This window comes from Pteropus medius, unplaced genomic scaffold (genome assembly GCF_902729225.1).
Source record: "Pteropus medius unplaced genomic scaffold, Ma_sr-lr_union100, whole genome shotgun sequence".
NCBI lineage: Eukaryota > Metazoa > Chordata > Mammalia > Chiroptera > Pteropodidae > Pteropus > Pteropus medius.
Genome location: NW_024356249.1, coordinates 3,536,510 through 3,557,427, shown reverse-complemented (window position 1 = coordinate 3,557,427; position 20,918 = coordinate 3,536,510). Strand labels below are relative to the sequence as shown.

The 20,918-nt window shown below is 37.3% G+C and overlaps 1 protein-coding gene, 1 long non-coding RNA gene and 1 pseudogene across 4 annotated transcripts in view; 1 reads left to right on the top strand and 2 right to left on the bottom strand.

The window, feature by feature from the left end:
- LOC120601115 (uncharacterized) overlaps window positions 1-20,918 on the bottom strand; it is a 77,547-nt gene that overhangs the window by 27,626 nt on the left and 29,003 nt on the right. For both annotated transcript variants that reach the window (XR_005652361.1, XR_005652360.1), the window contains exon 2: window positions 753-870. This is a non-coding gene — a long non-coding RNA (uncharacterized LOC120601115). The remainder of the gene's footprint in view (window positions 1-752; window positions 871-20,918) is intronic.
- Window positions 1-20,918, top strand: part of AKR1D1 (aldo-keto reductase family 1 member D1) — a 34,097-nt gene that overhangs the window by 10,004 nt on the left and 3,175 nt on the right. Inside the window, exons 2-8 of one of the 2 annotated variants that reach the window (XM_039860772.1) lie at window positions 3,126-3,293; window positions 5,044-5,160; window positions 10,228-10,305; window positions 11,952-12,074; window positions 16,801-16,910; window positions 17,598-17,763; window positions 19,357-19,439. In XM_039860772.1, the coding sequence (XP_039716706.1) occupies window positions 3,126-3,293; window positions 5,044-5,160; window positions 10,228-10,305; window positions 11,952-12,074; window positions 16,801-16,910; window positions 17,598-17,763; window positions 19,357-19,439 (845 nt within the window). The remainder of the gene's footprint in view (window positions 1-3,125; window positions 3,294-5,043; window positions 5,161-10,227; window positions 10,306-11,951; window positions 12,075-16,800; window positions 16,911-17,597; window positions 17,764-19,356; window positions 19,440-20,918) is intronic. The other variant, XM_039860773.1, reaches the window with a different exon arrangement.
- Window positions 10,368-10,486, bottom strand: LOC120601383 (uncharacterized; annotated as a pseudogene).

The window sequence follows — 20,918 nt, the reverse complement described above, 5'->3', positions numbered from 1 at the left end:
ATACTTTCATGTATTTAAAATGTCATCACAGAGTATCATGGCAGAGTGCATAGTAGACTCCTGTGTATCTACCCTTAAATCTACAACAAATCAGACATCTTTAATGCAACAAAGTTTCCTCTGCTCAGTACACTAGCCAGCCTTAGAGATGCACACCTTGGTACATCTGAAAGAGAGTGTACTGGAACACACAGGGAGGCAGAATGAGGAGGGAGACAGGAATGGTGCCTGCAGATGCAGTTGTCTAGCCACCAAAGCATAGTGGTGGAGGAGTTGGGGTGTGGCCCCCAAACTATGATTCAGTGGGGGACGAGAAGGGTAGGAACAGTGTTGGCCGTGAGAACCCACTCCCTCCCCTGACTGCAGTGGAGCCTGGTAGCAGCAGTAGAGATGAGCCTGTGGCCTCCCAGCCACAGCCCAGTGGCACCAGTGGGAAAGAAAACCAGGCAACGACACACTGGGCTCACAAACCCAGCTCCCCCAACCCACCACATTCCCCTGCCACAGCAGTGGTGTCCCGAAGACCCAGATGGCCCACACACAGCAGGAACGCTGACCCCCTTGTCACCCCAGCAGCAACTCCTATGACCACAGCGACGCACCTTCTCACCCCAGGTGCAAGTAGCATAGGTAGGAGAAAACAAAAACTTGTACTGTGGCACCATTTACGGAAAAACAAAACAAAGACCTCTAATTATCAACCTGCTAGATTGTTCAAATCAAAATGGTACCTTAATAAGAAAGGTACTCACTGTTTCAAAGGCGCCAGCAGAGGAACGAACCATCAAGTCCAGTGAACAGCCAAGGAAATGTGGTAACACAAAGGACAGTTCTCCAGAAACCAAACTCAAGGTCGTGAAAGGCAGTGATCTAAAGGACAGAGAATTCAAATTAGCAGTCATGAAAAAACTCAGTGACACACAAGAAAACTCAGAAAGGCAGCTCCATGCACTCAGGAATACGAGTAATGAACCGAAGGAGTACTTTTATTCAGTAGCTCAAAAATGGATTAAAGAGCTGAAAGTTAAACTTGAAAAAAGTAAAACTCATAGAAGAAAACATAGGCACTAAGCTTCTGAACATTGGCCTCAGTGGTGTTTTTGTGAATTTGACTCTGAAGGCAAGGGAAACAAAAGGAAAAATAAACAAATGCAACTAATCCAACTAAGAGACTTCTGCGCAGCAAAGGAAACCAAAAGCAAATCAAAAAGGCAACCAACTGAGTGGGAGAATATATTTGCAAATGACATTTTCAATAAGGGGTTAATATCCAAATACATATAAAAGAATTCATACAACTCAACCAAAAAAATAATAATAACCTGATTAAAAAATTGGCAGAGGATCTGAATACACGTTTTCCAAGGAAGACATACAGATGGCCGCCAGGCATATGAAAAGATGTTCAACATCACTAATTATTAGAGAAATGCAAGTGAAAATCACAACAAGACATCACCTCACACCTGTTAGAATGGCTGTTATCAAAAAGACAAGAAATAAGTGCTGGCCAGGATGTGTAGAAAAGGGAACCCTCATGCACTGCTAGAATGATTGTAAACTGGTGCAGCCACTATGGAAAACAGTATGGAGGTTCCTCAAAAAATCAGAATAGAACTACCATATGACCCAGCAATTCCTCTTTGGGGTATTTATCCGAAGAATATAAAAATACTAATTCGAAAAGATATATATATACCCTTTCATTCATAACAGCATTACTTAAAATAGCCAAGAGATGGAAACAACCTAAGTGTCTATTGATGGATGAATGGATAAAGAAGATGTGGTATGTATACACAATGGAATATTACTCAGCCATAAAAAAGATGAAATATTGCCGTTTGTAACAACATAGAAGGATCTTGACGGTATCAAGCTAAGTGAAGTAAATCAGGCAGAAAGAGACAAAAACCATATAACTTCACTCATATGTGGAATATAAAACAAAAAAGTAATGAACAACAATACAAAAACGAACTCACATACAGCCGACACGATGGTGGTTACCAGAGGGGAAGAGGATTGAGGGGAGGTCGACACAGGTAAAGGGGTCAAATACATCTAAGGGAAGAAACCTACACTTTTAGTTGTAAGTGCACAATAGAGTATACACAGATGACAAATAACATGGTAAACCTGATATTTATGTTATTAACCACTACTACCTCAATAAAAATAAATGTCATCATAGCTAAAGAACGGCCATTTATGTGCAATGTGAAAAATGGATAACTTATATCTCAAGTGTTAAGAATTTGTCAGGTGTTTTTTCCCTCCCAATATTCATAGGAAGAGATATTCTCATTCTTATGCTTCATGCAGGTTAATAAAATGAACAGTTTGGGCTGCCAAATTTGATAAAAATATATCTGGAAAAAACAGCATACCCCTCGACAATTTTTCCCCAGATTTACTGAAGTATAATTGACATACAACAAACTGCACATTGAATTTAAAGTATAAATTTGATGACCTGGATACATGTACACGCCATGAAGCCATCACCACAATCAAGATGGTGAACATACCATCACTGCCAAAAGTTTCCTTGTACTCCTTTGTAATCCTTTCCTGCCACCCCTGCCCGACGCCCCACCCCAGGCCATCCCTGATCTGTGCCTGTCACTATAGATTAGTTTTCATTTTCTAGCATTCTATATAAATGGAATCATAAAGTATTTACTTTTTGTCTGATTTTTTCCTTCATCTGTGTGTGTGTGTGTGTGTCAATAGTTCAGTCCTTTTTATTACTGGGTAGTATTCTATTCTGTGGATATATCTCAGTTTATTCACTCCAATTTCTGATCAATAACTGAGCCTTATTCATCAAACCTGTGCCCCCCTATAACATGGAACTCCTGTCACTGGTAAAACTAATCAAGTCACACTTCTGAAGCCACAAAGCTGACGTAGAATGGATGGAATCACCACTGAGGGTGGGGTCTTCCCTGGGAGATCAGTTTCTGCAGCTTCCAGACACCATCTTCCAATCACACCAGCACGGAATGGGGAATTTGTCATTTTCACTCTAAAACAGCGTACAGCAAAGTGTCCTGATTAATGAGGATTAAACTAAAGACCCATTTCTTTTCTCTCACACCTCAACCCCCTTGTCATGTCAGACTCCTAAGGGAATGTGTGTTGCATCGGTGAAGACTGCCATTGACGTTGGGTTCCGGCACTTTGATGGGGCCTACGTCTACCAGAACGAGCACGAGGTGGGGGAGGCCATCAGGGAGAAAATGGCAGAAGGAAAGGTGCGGAGAGAGGATATTTTCTACTGTGGAAAGGTGAGACCTTCCCACCACCCCCCTAACCCCTTATATTAATGGTGGACTGATGTCACTTTTTCTCTGCCAAAGAATATTAGACTCACCAAGAGGTATGAATTCTCGACTGCCAAATTCCTTACTTTTGCCAAGGATTTAGGGACTAATGTGCCCCTTGAAGGTTAGGGCAAAGCTCCTTCTTTATATATGGGCATGGACTTAAAACAATACAGAAAGAACAAATTCTACAATGCAAAAGTTTGGGGAATTGAGAGAAAGTGGGAGGTGGTTCATATTACATAAGCATTTGCCAAAGCTTCTTTAAAAGGGAAGCCTTCTTTTTTGTGTGTGTCTGCCAAAGATCAATTTTTTTATTGAGCTATAATTCGTATAGTACAAAGTTCAACATTTTAAGTCAGTGCTTTTAGTGTATTCACAAAGTTGTACAACCATAACCACTACCTAATCTCAGAATATTTCATCATTCCAAAAAGAAGTGTGTATTTACATGCAGCTTTACAGGAATAAAGCTGTACAACTTTAGAGAGCTTGTAAGACAATTCTCCTGAGGGTTCTAAAGAGAGCAAGATGCTATTTCTGACTTCAGCCACTCTCCAGACCTCCTTTCCTCTCAGCTCCCCACTAATGCTCCTTTCTAAGCTCTCCAAGGCTTTGCAATTCCCCAAGTCACCAGCCACTTATGGGTTATGATTTCAAGAAGCCATCAGGAGCCACTGTCCCTGAATATCAACCTGAAGCTTTTCACTTTATTATGACTTGAAAATTTTGATTCCTAAAGCTTTTATTATTACACAGTCCCTCATTAGAGTAAAACACCAAACCTTAAATGAGTGTTCCCAAAATGTTTCTGGAGAAGAATAAACTTGAATTCATATCCTGAGGACCTATGCAAAAGCAGCCTGCCCAAAACCAGAAATATTATTGAAGACTTATGTCTTATCTTAAAAATTTTTAGAGTTTTGCATTTTTTCCATAATAATAATCTTATTTGTCCCATTTTGTTTCACATAAAAATGAGGTTTTAAATAAGCACCAAGACAAATTAACCAAAAAACTTTCCTTCTAATCTCCTTGGTAAAGAGTTAGAGCTGTTGAAATATCTATCGCGTTGAAAAAAATTGAACCGAATTAAATCAACTACTTCATAAAGTTGTTACGGGTTAACATTTACAAAACACTTAAACAGTATCTGTTACAAAGCCGGGGCTATCTGTGTTTGCTGAATAAAAATAATTAAAATATATAAAATAGAATGTTCGCTTTAATGAGATGGCACAATAACACCAAGGGGGCCCACAGTAACAAGAAAAACACATTTTTCCACTACTCTCATATTTCTTGTTCAGGTGAAACACATTTTTTACCAGAGTGACGTGAAGACAAGTGCCAGGCCAGGGCAGCATAGCTATTCAGACGGGTTTCCTACTTACACGGTGGGGACAAGTTTAAGTGTGGAGAGTCGATTAGGAAGCCAGTGCCACGCAGAGGAAGACTCTATGCCCGAATCGGGTCCTCTGTGGTTCAGAGGGATCTTTAAGTCTCACGTACTATATTCTGATAAAGCTATACTCTGGATGGCAAGAGTTATATCAGCTTATGCTATACTCAGATTAAACGGCAGCATAAACTTATTTTTGTGACATGAAATGAGTGAATAAAATGTGTATGAAAGCTTTTTAAAGAACTGCATTATTGTAAAAAAAAAAAATAGTGTGGATGTTACTTAACTATCCTCCTTTTATTCTTTCAGCTGTGGACTACACATCATGACCCAGAGATGGTCCGTCCAAGCCTGGAGAGGACACTCAGGGTCCTCCAGCTAGATTATGTTGATCTTTACATCATTGAATTACCCATGGCTTTTAAGGTGAGTTTAGACACCTAAGGTCTGGCATCTGCTCTTCGGCACCCATGAGCCAGAAGCTATGCATATGAAGCTAGTTCCTTACTTAGCACCACAGAATGTTATAGTTTTGCTACCCTAGATCAGACAGCACTGACTTCGCCCAACAAAAGCCCAAGAAGATTATATGTAAGACTCTGGCCTGGGTCCCATGTTTCTTGATTCATAACCCAATGCACTTTTTCTTATATCATATCTTTACAACTATAGTTTAAACTCTCTATCAAGCCATCACATAGTCTCCAAACTGTAGTCCACATTTTAGTTGTCCAGCATGCAGAAATAACCTTCTTGCCACTCACAAAGTCATGAAAATGTCCCTGCACAACACGATGCAAAATAATACATATGACTGGAAATTCACCCACCGTCTGCCCAAAGGAAAACATCCCAAAGTATGGTCAGGTTTGGGAAGTCAGCTCCAAGATCAGGGTGTCTATGTAATATCTATTCCTCTAGTCCAAATGCTCTTCTTCCTTGAACTTTCTCAATCTATGGACTCATGTTGATTCAACCCCCAACAGCACACCTCATATACACTTCTGAAGAGCAGCAACTGCTTTAAAATTTCCTTGAGGGAAGGAGAGATTGAAAATGAAACTGGTCACTTGTGCATGAGGCAAATCAGATCCTGCCGGTCAGGAAGAACAAGGACTCTGTCCTTGCAGTGGCCCGAATTCCTTTGTACAGCGAACATGGCTGCCCCTGTTCTGTTCTCTGGAAGCACTTTACTTGTTGACTCTACTCTCCTCTGTGGTCACATCCCCAAGACCTTAGGGAGGATTCTCCCTTTGCATCCTACTTCATGTAGATATGGGTTTGTGGGCTTCACAATGGCCTTGGTAATCAAAGGCTCTTATTGGTCAGGTTGGGATTTCCTACACAAGAAAGACAATATCCTTTCAAAGTTTGCTAGGCTTTCAGTAAATGCACATTCTGTCAGCTCCATGAGAAAGTCATCAAAACTGGAAGTCTTATAGGGTTACATTTCTTGTTTCTAATCTTTGGCCTATGTTTTCTGCATCTCAGGAAAGTATTTCCTTGTTCTGATCATTTGCTCAGTCTTCAGCTTAATAGCCTCAATTTGGCTTGAAATAATACAAAACAGGGAGGCACAAATAATGTGTTCCTTGCACCCCGTCTGCATCTCATTGGATGGTGCACCTCTGTAAGGTAGGGCATCCGTGGCCTGAGATCTTGCATTCAGAGAGATACTGACAATCAGAATTCTCCCAAAATCCAATTTGATTTCTGTCTAGGATTCTCCCCTTCTTGTATTGGCCAACATTGACTTTTCTAACTTCAGAAGGCTCAGATATAAACTTCTGCCACTTTGGATCATCCCAAAGAAGAAAGTACCTATTTTAGCAAAATATCATCTTACCTCTTATCTTATAATCCCAGTAACAATAAACACATTTATCTTTCTTCAAGACCTCACTGAAGACTGCAAAAATGGCTAAGAAACTCTAACACCCAATGTAATGTTTTTCTACTAAGTCCCCTCAAACTCCAACCTTAGTAGACACATTGTCTGAGTCTCAAGACACAACAAGGCAACAATTTAACCAGATGCCATGCTATTGCATAGCAAGAATAGCCAATTCTCGGCTGGACATGGGAAAATTCTCATTGTCCTCAACCCATACTGACCTAGCCAATTCCACATTTTTTTTGTCCACTACTTGTTATGCATACCCAAATACCTTCATATTAGTCACAACTCTTGTTATAAATTGCAAAAATACAACTCAAATTGTTGTGAGCAAAAAAAGGAACTAAGAATTCCAAGGGATATTTAAATCAGGCACAGTTGGATCCAGAAGTTCAAACTATGTACCTGTACTCTGGCCCTTTTCTATCTCCATGATTTCTTTACACATCACCTAAACATGACACTTGACGTGCCAAGTCCACGTTATCGACACAACTTAAGAATTCAGAGAAAGAGAGAACACACATTAAACATTATAGAGAAAGACTGATTAGCCTTGCCTGGGTCATATCCCCATACTGACTAATCTTTGGTGCGAGGGCATGGGTGACTGATGACATCTGTGGCCAAGAGTGACATCTGGGTCAGACCACACACACACAAAAAAGAATGAGCTCCTCTATAGGAAAACAGCATAAGGATGGTAGAAAATGAAACAACAGATTCCCACTGTACTCACTAATCAGAGGTCACTTAGCATGGTAGTAAGGAACGTGGGCTCTAGAGCCAGACTGCCTCATTTGAATCCCATCTCTGTCATTTAAGAGCCAGATGATTTGGTCATGTTATTACTTGATCTCTTTACACATCACCTAAACATGGCACACTGGAAGGAAGGAGTATGGGCTTTGGAGTCACACAGAAGGGGGATGACTCTCAGCTTTATTACTTACTAGCACAGTCATTTTGATCTTTTTGAACTCCAATTTCATTATCAGTAAAATGGAACAATAACTAACTTGCCAAGTGTTGTGAGGAGTCAAAATGATATATGTGAAATTACACAAACAATGTCCACCATCTCATAGATAAAAAAGGAAAGATAATAAAATATTCAAGTGAAAAGAACCTTAGTAATTATATCTCCCAATATACAGAACACCTTCATTTCACAGAAGATAGAGTTGAGGCCCCAGGCAATGAAGTAGCTAACTCAAGTTTAAAGTCCATCAGAACTAGGGCCAGATTTGGGGTCCCCTGATGTCAAACTCATACTTGTTCCCCTATACTGCACTGACCCTTCTGCCTTATCCTCATAAGCCGAATAATCCCTATATGCTGTAAACAAACAGTGATTTTTTTTTTTTATTTCAGGATCTTGGCAGGTATGATCTAAACCCTCCTGTTCCCTCTACTAACTATGACTCTTGTTCAAATGGCAAATTTCTAAGCTGGGTCTTAAAGATTTGAAAAGAACCTGTATTTAAAAATGAGAAAAAGAGTTTACTTCACTGGGCCTGACTAATGACTTGTTTTTGGAGAAGGTAAATAGAGAATTTATGTTCCCATTCTTAGATGGGATAAAGGTTCAAGGACATAGAGAAGGTAAAACTTTTAACAGTGAGAAATGACAAAATAATGACATTACCTGCCAACCGGACCTGTAATTTCAGTAATTGAGAAATCAATCATTGAAACTAAAATATCACATGCCTTTTGAATCTCATGATTTCTTTAAACAAAAAACCTTTCTTGCTAAAATATTTTAGCACTTTATTTTTCAAATGTCAAGTTAACAGGCGAGCAACTTCAGAATAACAAAACATAAAACACAAAAAGTCACGATAAGACATTTCTAAAAGATGAATGAAATTACTACTATGAAAGTCAATAGCATGAGTCTTTAGAGAGTTGAATTGTTCTTCTAATAATGCCTTGTAGTAGGAGCAGAAGTAGAGAAAAAAAGACGACGGGCTTATCCAGATGAGGGATTAGTAAAGCAGTCAGAGTGGAAGCTTAAGGGGCACATCATAGGCTCAGGTTTCATAAGGACAATAAAAATCTGGGAAAGTAAAAATTATTTAACAGAGTTCATGACAGAAGAAATACGGAGGAAGACCGGAGTGGGAATGCGGGTCACAAGTGTTGAGAAGGTCAAAGAACTTTGAAATCAGAGACAGGAAGGATAATTAACATGAATGACATGTGGCATTGAGGAGAAAGGCGCCCTTTTCCTGCTCTCGGTGAGACCAGAGGAAATTGAGACAAAATTGTCTTTGCTAAAAGAAAGTGTTATCACCAGGGGAAAGTTTCATTGAGGTGAGATGGTGCAAGGAAAACTTAGGAGGAAAATTTTAAGAACATAATGAATTTTATCCATTGCTTGATTTTCAATAAAAAATTCCCATTATCAAAGTCTACGAAGACTTCCATGCTGCCAACCAAATCCAACAGACACTTTGTCTTCACATTATTTCCACACAGTTGACCACAATCTCCTTTAAACATTTTCTCCTTGTGGCTTCTATATCACCCTCTCGAGATTCTTCGGCAGCTTCTTCTCTGCCATCTTCCAAATGTTGTCATGCCCAATACTCTATTCTCGATATTCTTGTCTTACTGAGCCATACTCTCTCTATAGGTGATCTCATGCAGTTGTATGGACTGAATATTATTTTATATGCTGAGGACTCCTAAATTTTGTCTGCAGCCATGGCCTCTTTCTGAGCCTCTTCCTGAGACTTCTGTTTGTCTCCTCAAATAAATATCTACTTGAATGATTAATGGTCATTTCATACTCAAAATATCCAAAATAAAACTCTTGATTCCTAAACCAACCTCAGGAAATGATTACCATCATCCACCCAAGGAACCTAGGAATCATCTTTTTATTTCTCTCTATCCCATTTCCAAGACCATAAGAAATGGGTCCCATTTTTAGATATAGCCAAAAAGGAGAAATCTGAAGGACAACATTCCACACCACAGTTAGGGGGTCTTTGTTAGGAAAGGAGCGCCCAAAAATTATAGAAGGAAATTTGACACTCAGATGATGTGTGAGTTAGGAAAAAGGATGCTGAACTCCTGAAGGGCCCAAAAATGGAAGGAAAAGAACCACTGGGCAAATTAGCCAGAATGAAGAAGTAACATGCTATGCTATCCTCAACTCCGGCAAGCATAAACTGTCAAAACAATGAGTCTAAAAATCCTAATTCTCAACCTCAATTCTTTTTCTAATGAGTAATGCTGTCATTAAGAGATATAGCCAAAAAGTTTATGGCTGAAGAACAATAATCTGTTCTTCAGATTATTTTATATATTTTATATATTTCCCAATAAATAAAAGGAAAATAAAGACCAGGGAGAGATAACAAGATTAACATGTCACATATGTTGGACAAGTGAAGAAAATTTTGGACAGTCCCACAAAAAAGAAAACATGAATATATCTGTAATGTATTATATATTATATAAACATGAATAACTTGAATTGCTTTCCCAGGACCAAGGTATATTGGTATAATGACAACTCAAATTCCATAATTTTAATTCCCAGACATAAATAAAATTAATTACACTTGTTATTTATTTTTCAGCCTGGAGATGAACCCTATCCTAAAGATGAGAATGGCAAATACCTATATCACAAGACAAATCTGTGTGCTACTTGGGAGGTAATTTTAAGGAGGACTCTTATTTTATTTTATTTTATTATTTTTTTTATTATGATTTTTTACACCTACAGCACCTGATATTCCTAGGTGGTCTCCCATCCAAGCCCTAACCAGGCCCAACCCTGCTTAGCTTCTGAGATCAGACGAGATAGGACAAGTTCAGGGTGGCATGGCCGCAGAAGGCCTCTTATTTTAAAAGTCTATCATTTTAAACTGTGATCTGATTATTCCTATTCAATTTATGAGGAGATGCAGCCTTAACTCTTCCATTCCAAACTCCAAAGGCTGGGAACATACTCTCATAAATATCTCTTTCTAAAGGACTCCCCCCTGTACTTAACAGCTGAAGATTGGAAGAGTGGAGCTGCCTTGAGGGGTGAGGAGGAACTTACTGGTTTTCTGGTGCCTGGGGCTCTCCACTCAAGAGACTACATACTCACTCCTGACCTCACTGGAGCTGACCAGGTTTGGGGTCTGGTGTTCCCCTCTAAGGAACTGGCTGACAGGGTAGCCAGTATCCCCAAGAGAAAATTAATTAATAATTTTATATATTAAATATATTAATATATTATATTAAATATATAAAATTAATATATTAAAAGGGGTAAGAAAAGATATTAGCAATATGGAACAAGAAAAAGAAAACATTTAAAATAAGCATAAATAATAATTAAGAAAAATAATGTAATAGATGAGAAAAATTATTAAATTGAAAAATTAGAATGAAGAAATCTCCCAATATGAAGGACAAGAAAAAAATTTTAATGTGAAAAAAAAGCCAAGAGATATACAAGACAAAATTAGAATTTCCAGTAGTCACAGAATAGGAGTCTCGGAAGAAAAAAAAAAAAGAAAGAAAGAAAAAAGGAAGAGAGATAATATTTAAAAAACAAAAAACTGATATTGAAAGGGCATAGATTTACAAAGAAGAGAAGGAAACTCATACCTAGAGACATTATAGAGAGACTTCAGAATGTCAAATACAAAGAGAAAATGTTAATATTTCCAGGGTGCAGCAAACGAGCCAATAAAGGCAATAAAATGAAATAATAAAAAAATCAATCCAAGAGAAGGCAAGAAAAGAAGGAAAATCAATAGATGGGGAAAACGAAAAGCAAATAGCAAGATGGGAGATTTAAAGTCAGTGGTATCAATAATCGCAGTATATGTAGACAGTCTAAACAATCCAATTTAAAGGCAGAGGTTGTCAGAATAGATAAAAAGCAAAACTCCACTGTGCGTTACATACGAGAAACCTATTTTAAATAAAAACACACAAACGGGTTAAAAGTAAAAGTTTAAAAAAAGAGGATAGAAAAAGATATCGCAGGCTAACAGTAATTAAAAGAAAGCTGGAGGCTGGAGTAGCCATTTTAATATCAAAAACATTTTAGAAAAGTATTACTAGAAATAAAGAAGTTTGTTTATAACAATAAAGAAATCAATTCCAAATACCTGTGCTCCTAGTAACAGAACTCAATCACAGAATTCCTACCTGTCTCTCTCACTTATTTTTTCCCTTCTCAGAATGCCTATTATCTTACTCAGGGGCTTTCCTTTTTGAAGAATTTACAGTCACCATTACAGTCATTTGTTCCTGCTTGTTTTGAGGCTTCTTTCTTGACCCACCGGCATTTGCTCCACAGGCTCTGGAAGCTTGCAAAGATGCTGGCTTGGTGAAATCCCTTGGTGTATCCAATTTTAATCGCAGGCAGCTGGAGCTAATCCTGAACAAACCTGGACTCAGACATAAGCCAGTCAGCAACCAGGTACAGCTTGACAGAAGGGTGGGACATTGTGGTAGTGTAGAGGGACCCAATTATTACATTAAGTAAATAAGGAAGAATCCTGGGCTAGGAGTCAGAACATCTTGTGGTCACTCTACATGTATCTCATCATTAGACCCTGGGCAAATCTTTTAACTTCTCTCACTTTATGTCTCTTAAAAAAATTTTTTTTGAAAGTTCAAATTCAGACAAAAGAAACTCAAAATATTTTTTGGAAGAAAAATAATGAGGGGGAACAAGATTTGCCAGATATTAAGATATATCGACCATTTACAATAATGTTAAGATTAGTGCAAAAGAACCAACACAGAGAGTAGAAAATAAGAGATATGCTAGAAACAGACCGACGTATAATAAAAACTTAATGTAAAATAAAGTAGCACAAACTAACAGCAAATGAATGGATTTTTCGGTAAGTGGTATGGGGAAAATGGCTAGTTATGTGGAAACAATATAGATCTCAGCCTCACACCCTACTCCAAAGTAAATGTCCTTATGATTAAGAGTTAAAGAGAAAGAGGAAGTCATTTGTAAACATTACAAAAGAATTATAGTTTTCCGAAGCTATAGATTGAAAATGAAGCCATGGGAAAATTACAAAGAAAACGATCGATTCAGTTGTATAAAAATGTTAAATCTAAAAATATTAGCAACAACAAGCAAACATAATTATATTTTTTAAAATATAATAGAAAGAGGGGTTAATAGCTTTGTGAATTAAAAGCCTAATAATAATCAATGAAAAAAAGCAGTGAAAAGAAATACTAAGCCTCGACAGAAAAATGGGCAAAAGAAATGAACAGAAATTCACAGAAGACGAACTGCAAGACTGGTAAACATGAAAATGTTCAACTGCACTGCTGATTACAGAAATTTAAATTTAAGTGTGATTTTATATTGTATATTAAATTAGCAAAGCTTTTATTTTTTAATGTAATGCTCTATGTAAGCAAATGATGAAGTATGGTGAGTACAAATTGATTCAGTCTTACGGGAAACAATATGGCAATAAGTGTCAAGAGCCTTGAAAATGTTCAGTCTTCTATTTCTAGGAATCTATCCTCATGAAAAAAAATCAGAATGCCCATATGTGTGTTTGTCACAGCACTGTTTATAATGGCAAAATGAAAAAAATAGGGGAATGTGTAAATAAATTACAAAACATTCATATTATGTGAAATCCTAACAAAAGATATTCTTGAATCATCTTTGAGGAAAAGAGAAATGGTCATAATATTAAAAGCAAAGACCAGGATACCAAATGTAATATACAGTGTGGAGGCGATTAAATTATTAAAAAAAAATGCATGGAAAAAAACTGGAAAGAAAGATATTGAAAAAATTAACAGGTTATCTCTAGCTGTGAATTTTACAAGAGAAATTTTGTTTTCTTCTTTATGCTTTTCTGTATTTTACAAGTCATCTGTAGCGAGCATATATCACTTTTATAATCATAACAAAATTATATTATCCACCTTGTTAAGCAGGGATAACGATATTGTCTTCATCCTACTCCATAAAACATTAAGAAGCTAGGCTAAACAGTGCTTTTGGATTGGGTAAATATTTACATTAGAGGATTATGGTTAACTTCTTTGGTTGATTCACTGTTTTTAGTAAATCAAAAAAGTCTAGCATGAGCTCATAAAAGAAAGAATGAATTATTACCTACATCGTGACAACAGCTCACGGCTAGAATAGGAATGTTGCTATTTTAGAAGTATCATCTCCAAACTGACACCTATGCTCACACTGTACACAATAAGCTGCTCTCAGGAATGGAGAGGAACCACCTCTGACTTCCGAACTGACTTCAATCCATCTCTTTATTCCTACTCCATCCCTCATCAGCACATCTCCTTCGTGCACCTCCAAGAGCAATATTTTGTCTTAAAAATGCTGAAATGACAAACAGGTTTCTTCTTACAATTATATACAGAAAGATGATGATTTTTTAATCTCAGAATGAAAAACAGAGTAAAAATTAGACAATGTGTTTCCTAGTGCCAAGGAGGAAATACCCTGATTTGTTGGCTCAAGGATACTGGTCAGCTTCACAAATACACTCTGCAAGGGAAGCAAGACGTGTTGGAAGATCACAGCCTGCGCCTACTCATGTGTTCCGTGGTGCTTGAAAGCAGAATGTATCAATACTCTAGAGATGGCACAGACCAAAGAGCAGGTCTACAAGCCATCAGCCATTACCCTGTGAACTGGGTAAAACCACTTTTACTCCAAAGATACAACATGAGCAGCTTTCAGTGCAGTGTTCAATCCAGAAACATGACCAACATATCGTGGGCATTACAGAGAGTAAACACATTTTATATGTAAGGGATATGAATCTGAAGACCTTGCATAATTCAAAATTCACATATTTCAATACGTATTTTCCCATTAAGATCAATCTGAAGTAAAATTTGCATATTGTTATACTTTTTCATAGACTTCATGAACAAAATCACATGAAATATGACCTCATTCTATATTCTTCAGAGGACAGGGTTACTTAGTGAAAGGGCTTTTGCTATTTTCCTTCATGGGTTCTGTCCAGCTTCCTAAGATTTTAAGATCTAAAGTTCAGCATTAACGAACAGTGTTGTAGAAGCCCCAGACATGTCACTGACGAGTTACATCAATTTTACATTGTGAACAAGAAAAAGTAAAGACTGCGTCTCCACCAGCCCACTTACAAAGAGCTGTAACCAATCTCTGGCAAAGAAGGCGGGTAGATGTGCTTTAATATACTTCTACTTGGAAATAAGGATGATATCATGGCCCCGTGACATCAGAAACCAACACCACCCCCCCACCTTAAACTGAGCATCCAGTCCCAGGCTACTCAACAAGGATCGTTCCTGGCCTGAAATGACCTCCACCAAGGCTGCAGCCCTTCTGAAGCCCAATCTAACCATCTGCAGCATCAACAGTAATGTTCCCTAATATTCTGGCTCTGTCTTCTCTATACAGTTATCATCTTCATTCATTGAACAAACAGTCATCGAGCACCTGCCTGACACCAGCCAGGCACTGTGCTAGGCTCTAGGCATGCAAAAGTGACCAGAGATAGATACAGTTCTTGCTCCCATGGCACTGTCTAGTGCGGAACCACATTAATCACAAAACCGTTACTTATAATTAGAAACTGATATAAAAGCTATGAAAAGAAGGAATGTGGTTCTCTGGATTCATATGTACTTGGATCAGATTAAGTTACCCACACCGACCCCCAGAATTTTTACCTACAAACTACCTATGCAAAGTATTATATTGTATATTATATTATAATATATTATTTTATATTATGAGTTTATATTATATTGACTCAAAAGTTTTTGTTGAGTAAACGTTTCTAGTATGTTGCCTAGTGCAACTCTGTAAAGTTCCAAACTCATTCAGGCACGGATTTGATATTCACGTACCTGTTTGTTCTGCTTTTAATTGTATTAGCCTTATTATATATACCTTTTACTATAAACCACATAAAATCTTTTTTCAAAAGGTAGGTTATAAAAATGCTTATTATACATATAAACACACACATATATACACATACATATGAATATATACATATGTACATATACATATTTAATAGGCCAGAGACAGGTAACCTGATTAGAAAGGAGTCTTTGTGGGGAAAATTAAATGTTGTGTTTTAAACAAGCAGGCAGGCATTAAATTAAGGAATTTATACTTAGTCTCTAAGAAATGATGTGATAAATTATGTGTTTTGGAAAGATTAGTCTACCAATAATAAACAAGACTGAAAACAAAAAAGGAACTGAAAGTAGAGAGAGATGCTGGCAGTTGGAGAGAATAAAGGAAAGAAATACCATGAACACTATGGTTCCTAACTTACTTTAGTCTAAGTGCCGCTTTTTAAAACTGTTTAAGAAATGTTCCAAAGGGAGGGAAAAAACCCACAAGTGTTTCTCAGTGGACAGAAGGGAGCAAGATTATGATTGTACCTTCTAGAAACATAGTTTGTCAAGTATTCAATATTCCAGATGGTGAACATCATAATTATATACTCAAAATATTTTAATTAAGCTTTGGTTGACTTTACTTAAAAAGAAAAACATGGGTCAAAACTACCATAGTGTTTAAGAAGAAACTTGAGAAGAATTTTGTTGACACGAGTATTTTTAGTGCAGGAATCTTGTCAATAAGATACTAAAAATGAAAGTAGGCTTACATTTGGTGGTGTAGAGAACGCTCAGCCAAGAAGACAAAATTCATCTTTAAATTTAGGTTTATACATGCTCTACCTCTTGCGAAAATATTCTTCGATTTCTGATAGCTAGAGACAGAGGGCTTCTGTAACATGTTGCTTCTACTTACTAAGACTATGGTCTGAACCTTGAGACTGTAAGTTTGTTATGGATATTGTATTTGCCAGAATGTTTACTATAAACAACTGAGTATTCACTTAAAATTTTAAATGATGATAGGCATACAAAATTGAATTTTTTCCCCAATTATTCTAGAATCAACCGACAGACAGTGACTTCACTAACCTTGTTTTAATTCATCTCACTGGTATACAAACAATGTAATCTTCCTTGTTAGGAAAAATATTTAGGATTTGTCTCATTATCCATAATACTTTTAACTGGATTTTATTGAAGGGCTTTTTTAAAACTATGTAAAATTGCATTCATCTACAAAGCCTTTATTCTGTTCTCCACTCTCCAACACAACCACACAGGTGGAGTGCCATCCGTATTTCACCCAGTCAAAACTCCTGAAATTTTGCCAACAACATGATATTGTCCTGGTTGCATACAGCCCTTTGGGAACTTCTAGGAATCCATTCTGGTAAGTAATGCTGTATGTGTCTCTTCAGCAAATGTTTCCTTTGATGTCAACTATGAGGCTAATGAGAATGATATGATCGGAATGACTCTACTTGGCTGTGTGATCTTAAGTAACTTAACCTCTTCAAGCCATTCTCCATATATACAAATTAGAGCTAATAAAACCTTCCTCGCTTAGATGGTGTAACAATAGATCATACTATAATGTCTGAAATTACCTAACATTGCCTGAAACACAGGGAGTGCTCCATAAATGTTAGTTTAGGCATTATCTGACAGAGTCTCTGGCTATTCTGAAATTTGAGAATTTTTTGATCTCTGTATTCAGTGGCAACACTTCTGCTGTAGTGTGTTCCACAGACCAAAGTAGAAATTTTTCTCCTCTGAGTTCCAGAGTTGTGCCTCTATTTCTTCCACTTCAGTCCTCCTTCCTTCCCCTATACGCCTACTTCCAACTCAGTTTTCTTTGTAAGACCCATCAAAGAAACGTTTACCCTCTGAAAGAGGCAGCTCTACACACTTGCTTCTCTTGATCTTCCCATCCTAAGAGCAACTCTTCACTGAGGACCCAAAGTGTCCTGGTGGAGTACCAGGTGAATGGTGAGACAGAAGAGGAGAGGGACTGATTAACCACTGGTTCTCACTGCTCAAGCTAAATATGATACATGTTTCTATGTTTTTTTTCAAGGGTGAATGTATCTTCCCCACCCTTGTTAAAAGACCCACTTCTAAACTCACTGGGGAAAAAGTACAATAAAACAGCCGCTCAAGTTGTTTTGCGTTTCAACATCCAGCGAGGAGTGGTTGTCATTCCTAAAAGCTTCAACCCTGAAAGGATCAAAGAAAACTTTCAGGTAAGAGAACTGCTTCTGCAAATGTAAAAACTAAGATTTTTTTTTTTTTTTAATGTAGAGAATTTTCTATTCAGACTAATAAGAAAATTGTAATGCCTACATGCTAACACAACATGACATCCTCTACTTCACAAAGGTTTTTGAACAGTGATCATCAGGACAATAATTTTGTTAAAATTTTCAGAGGGCTTTATCTGAAGGAAATTCTTAAGCCTTTTCTCCAAATTATACTCTTTTGATATATCTACCAAAGTAAATTTTAACTGTGTCAGATTCTTATTTGAAAAAGACTGGTCCTAGAATTAGAGCAAATCTCCATCGCTTTCATTGACTTTGTGAAATCCTGCATCCTTGGCGAGATCTGCAACTTCACTGTGTCGTTAGGACACACTGCATATTCGCGGGAGTCAGAAACTGACTCACCAATACTCAGAGAACAGACAAAAAAGCAAAAAGGAAGCTTGAGTAAGAATTTTGATACAACACTGGTTCGTTCGTGACTGTTTTTATTTTATGCAAACTTTTGATTCCTTGCACAATACCATAAATTCCAAAAGTTGGATAATAAATAATCAAAGAAAGGGTTTCCTTTAAAAAGTACTTGGAAACAATCCATGGGGGAATGATTAAGTAAACTGTTATATCTATATACTACGGATATGGTGGCTAAATGGATTAAGTCAGTCTACATATTTTGAAAGAAAAGACCACCAAGACATATTCTGTGAATTAAAGAAAGTTGCAGAATAATAAAGATATGATACAATTATTGCATGTTACTCTTACTGTGTGTTGAATATCTGGGAAGGAGAATAGGACTGAGGTGGTGGGTAATAGCAACTTTTAGTATTTATTCTATACATGTCCATGTACTTCTTTGTGTTTCATTGCTTTACAAAAAGCACATATTTACATATTACTCATATAATTAAATACTACAAGTGGTTAAATATACCAAAATAAAAGTTAAGGGATAGAAAGATAAAATATAAAGTAAGGAAGATCAATTATAACATTTTAACCAAATGTTAAAAATATAAATACGCTAAAATATGAAAATGTTAAAAAAGGACAATTATAAAACCAGAATATAAAGTGTACAAGCCAAGAAAAAAATAAAACAATGAAAATGTAATCAGAAAAGGTAGAAAAAAAAAGAGACATTAAAAAATGATAAGAGAGATGATTAAGAGGATAAAACAAAGCAAACTAAAAGTTAAAAACAAAAGTACAGAAGCCGATTTAGAGACTAAGGAAATTGTTTGTTTTTTTCTTTTAAGTGTACCAAGGCCATAGTCCAGAATCAAAGGTTCATCATCTTTTCCAGAATAAAGAATTCACTCTTGGAATTTCAGATGTCCTAAACTTATGCTGTTTCAGGGCACTTAGAAAATCTTGTGAGATATCGTCAGCAGAATTGTTTTAAAAACAAAGGGCAGAAGGGAGTTCCAGCTCCACGCTGGTGGGTGGCCCCCGGCACCAGCTCAACTCCTCTGAGACATGTGCACAGGGTCCCCACTGCCGGCCCCACTCCCTGGCCCCGAGCTTGCCCCATCTTCTAAATAAATGTCTGCCTCTTATTTATTTCTTCAGATCTTTGACTTTTCTCTCACCAAAGAAGAAATGAATGACATCGAGGCCTTGAATAAAAATGTCCGCTTCGTGGAGATGCTCATGTGAGTTCTGGGGGACCCTTAATCACGTGCTGCACAGTGGTGCTGGATTGTCAAGTGTCAATCAGTGGGGCTCTTATGAACCTAGACCTCTGTCCCCAGAAAGCACAAAGGTAAAGGCCAGTGGGCAGCATATGCTGAATATGAAACAGGTTTGGGTAAATTACATTCATTCTAGGAACCTCCTGCAAATCTACATATTACTTAAAAGACTTCTGGTATTTATATGACATCCCATGACAGATTAAGGAATGGCAGATAAAGACCTTGTGGAGAATTAAGTCACAGTGTACATGTTATTACAATAGTGGTACAATTATTCAAATCACTTATATATCTCTTCCTAAAGATCAAAGTGATGCACAAATTAGAGCAAATTTTTCAACAAAAAAAAAACAACTCCTGGGAGAGAGGCACATGAATGTAGTAGAAAGAACAGTAGGTTAGGAGCCAAGAACCTAGAGTTTTAAACAAATCCTTGCCTATAAGATTTGGAGCTTCTAGCTCCACCTATGAGCTGACTTCCCACAAGCAAAATTTCTTTCACTCCCTCAAAGTGTTGCCAGATTCAGCTAATCAGTGAAGTAGCCCTTTCTTCTCTAAATAGGTCCTTTACAATAAAAAGAGAACACACACACACCATATATTTGTATATACACACATATCTTTTCTTCTTAATCATTTTTATTAGAATTTACAGTTCTTTAGATCACCTGCATATTTTCAATCTCTTTAAATAAGCATTTAGAAAATGCTCATTAAAATGGTTCATATAGTTTGGATTCTTATCCTATTGGCCGCAATATTTTTTTTTTTCTGGTGTGTTTTTTGGGAGTGCAGGCTCTGGAGATAGACTGCCTCAGTTCACATCCTGGTTCTGCCGCTAACTGGAAGAACTTGTGCAAGTTAGACTCTGTGTGTCTGTTTCCCCAACTGGAAAATAGAGATGATGATGATAATAATAATGCTTACAATGCGGTGTGTGTATGAGAATTCAGTGACTTAACGCACACACAGACTTTAGCCCAGAGCCTGGTACATAACTGTTAATTATTGTTATTATCTATCAGGAATTAAAGAGAGGGGAGAGGGAGGAGGGAGGAGAGCGTGTCTGTGAGTCTGGCCATTGTTTCCCTGCAGTGGGGCTGGCCCAGTTGAGGAAGCCGAAGCCCAGTGCTTAGAGGTGGGGCAGAAGGAAGGTTACTGTCAATCTCCACATTATATCTATTTTTCCTTGAGAACAGGGAAGCTGAAAAGCAGCAACCTTGAATCTAGTCTGGGCTTTGCCATTGACTTGCTGTGTGATTTGGGGCATGGCCCCTCCTTTCTCTAGGCCTCAGTTCCCCTTTTCCTGATTATGATCTCAAAGCCTCCCTTTTTTTGTCTTTATTGAAATATAACAATTAGTTGCTTGTATTTACATTGTACAATTCAATGAGTTTTTTTTTCAATTATAGTTGGCATACAATAATATATCAGTTT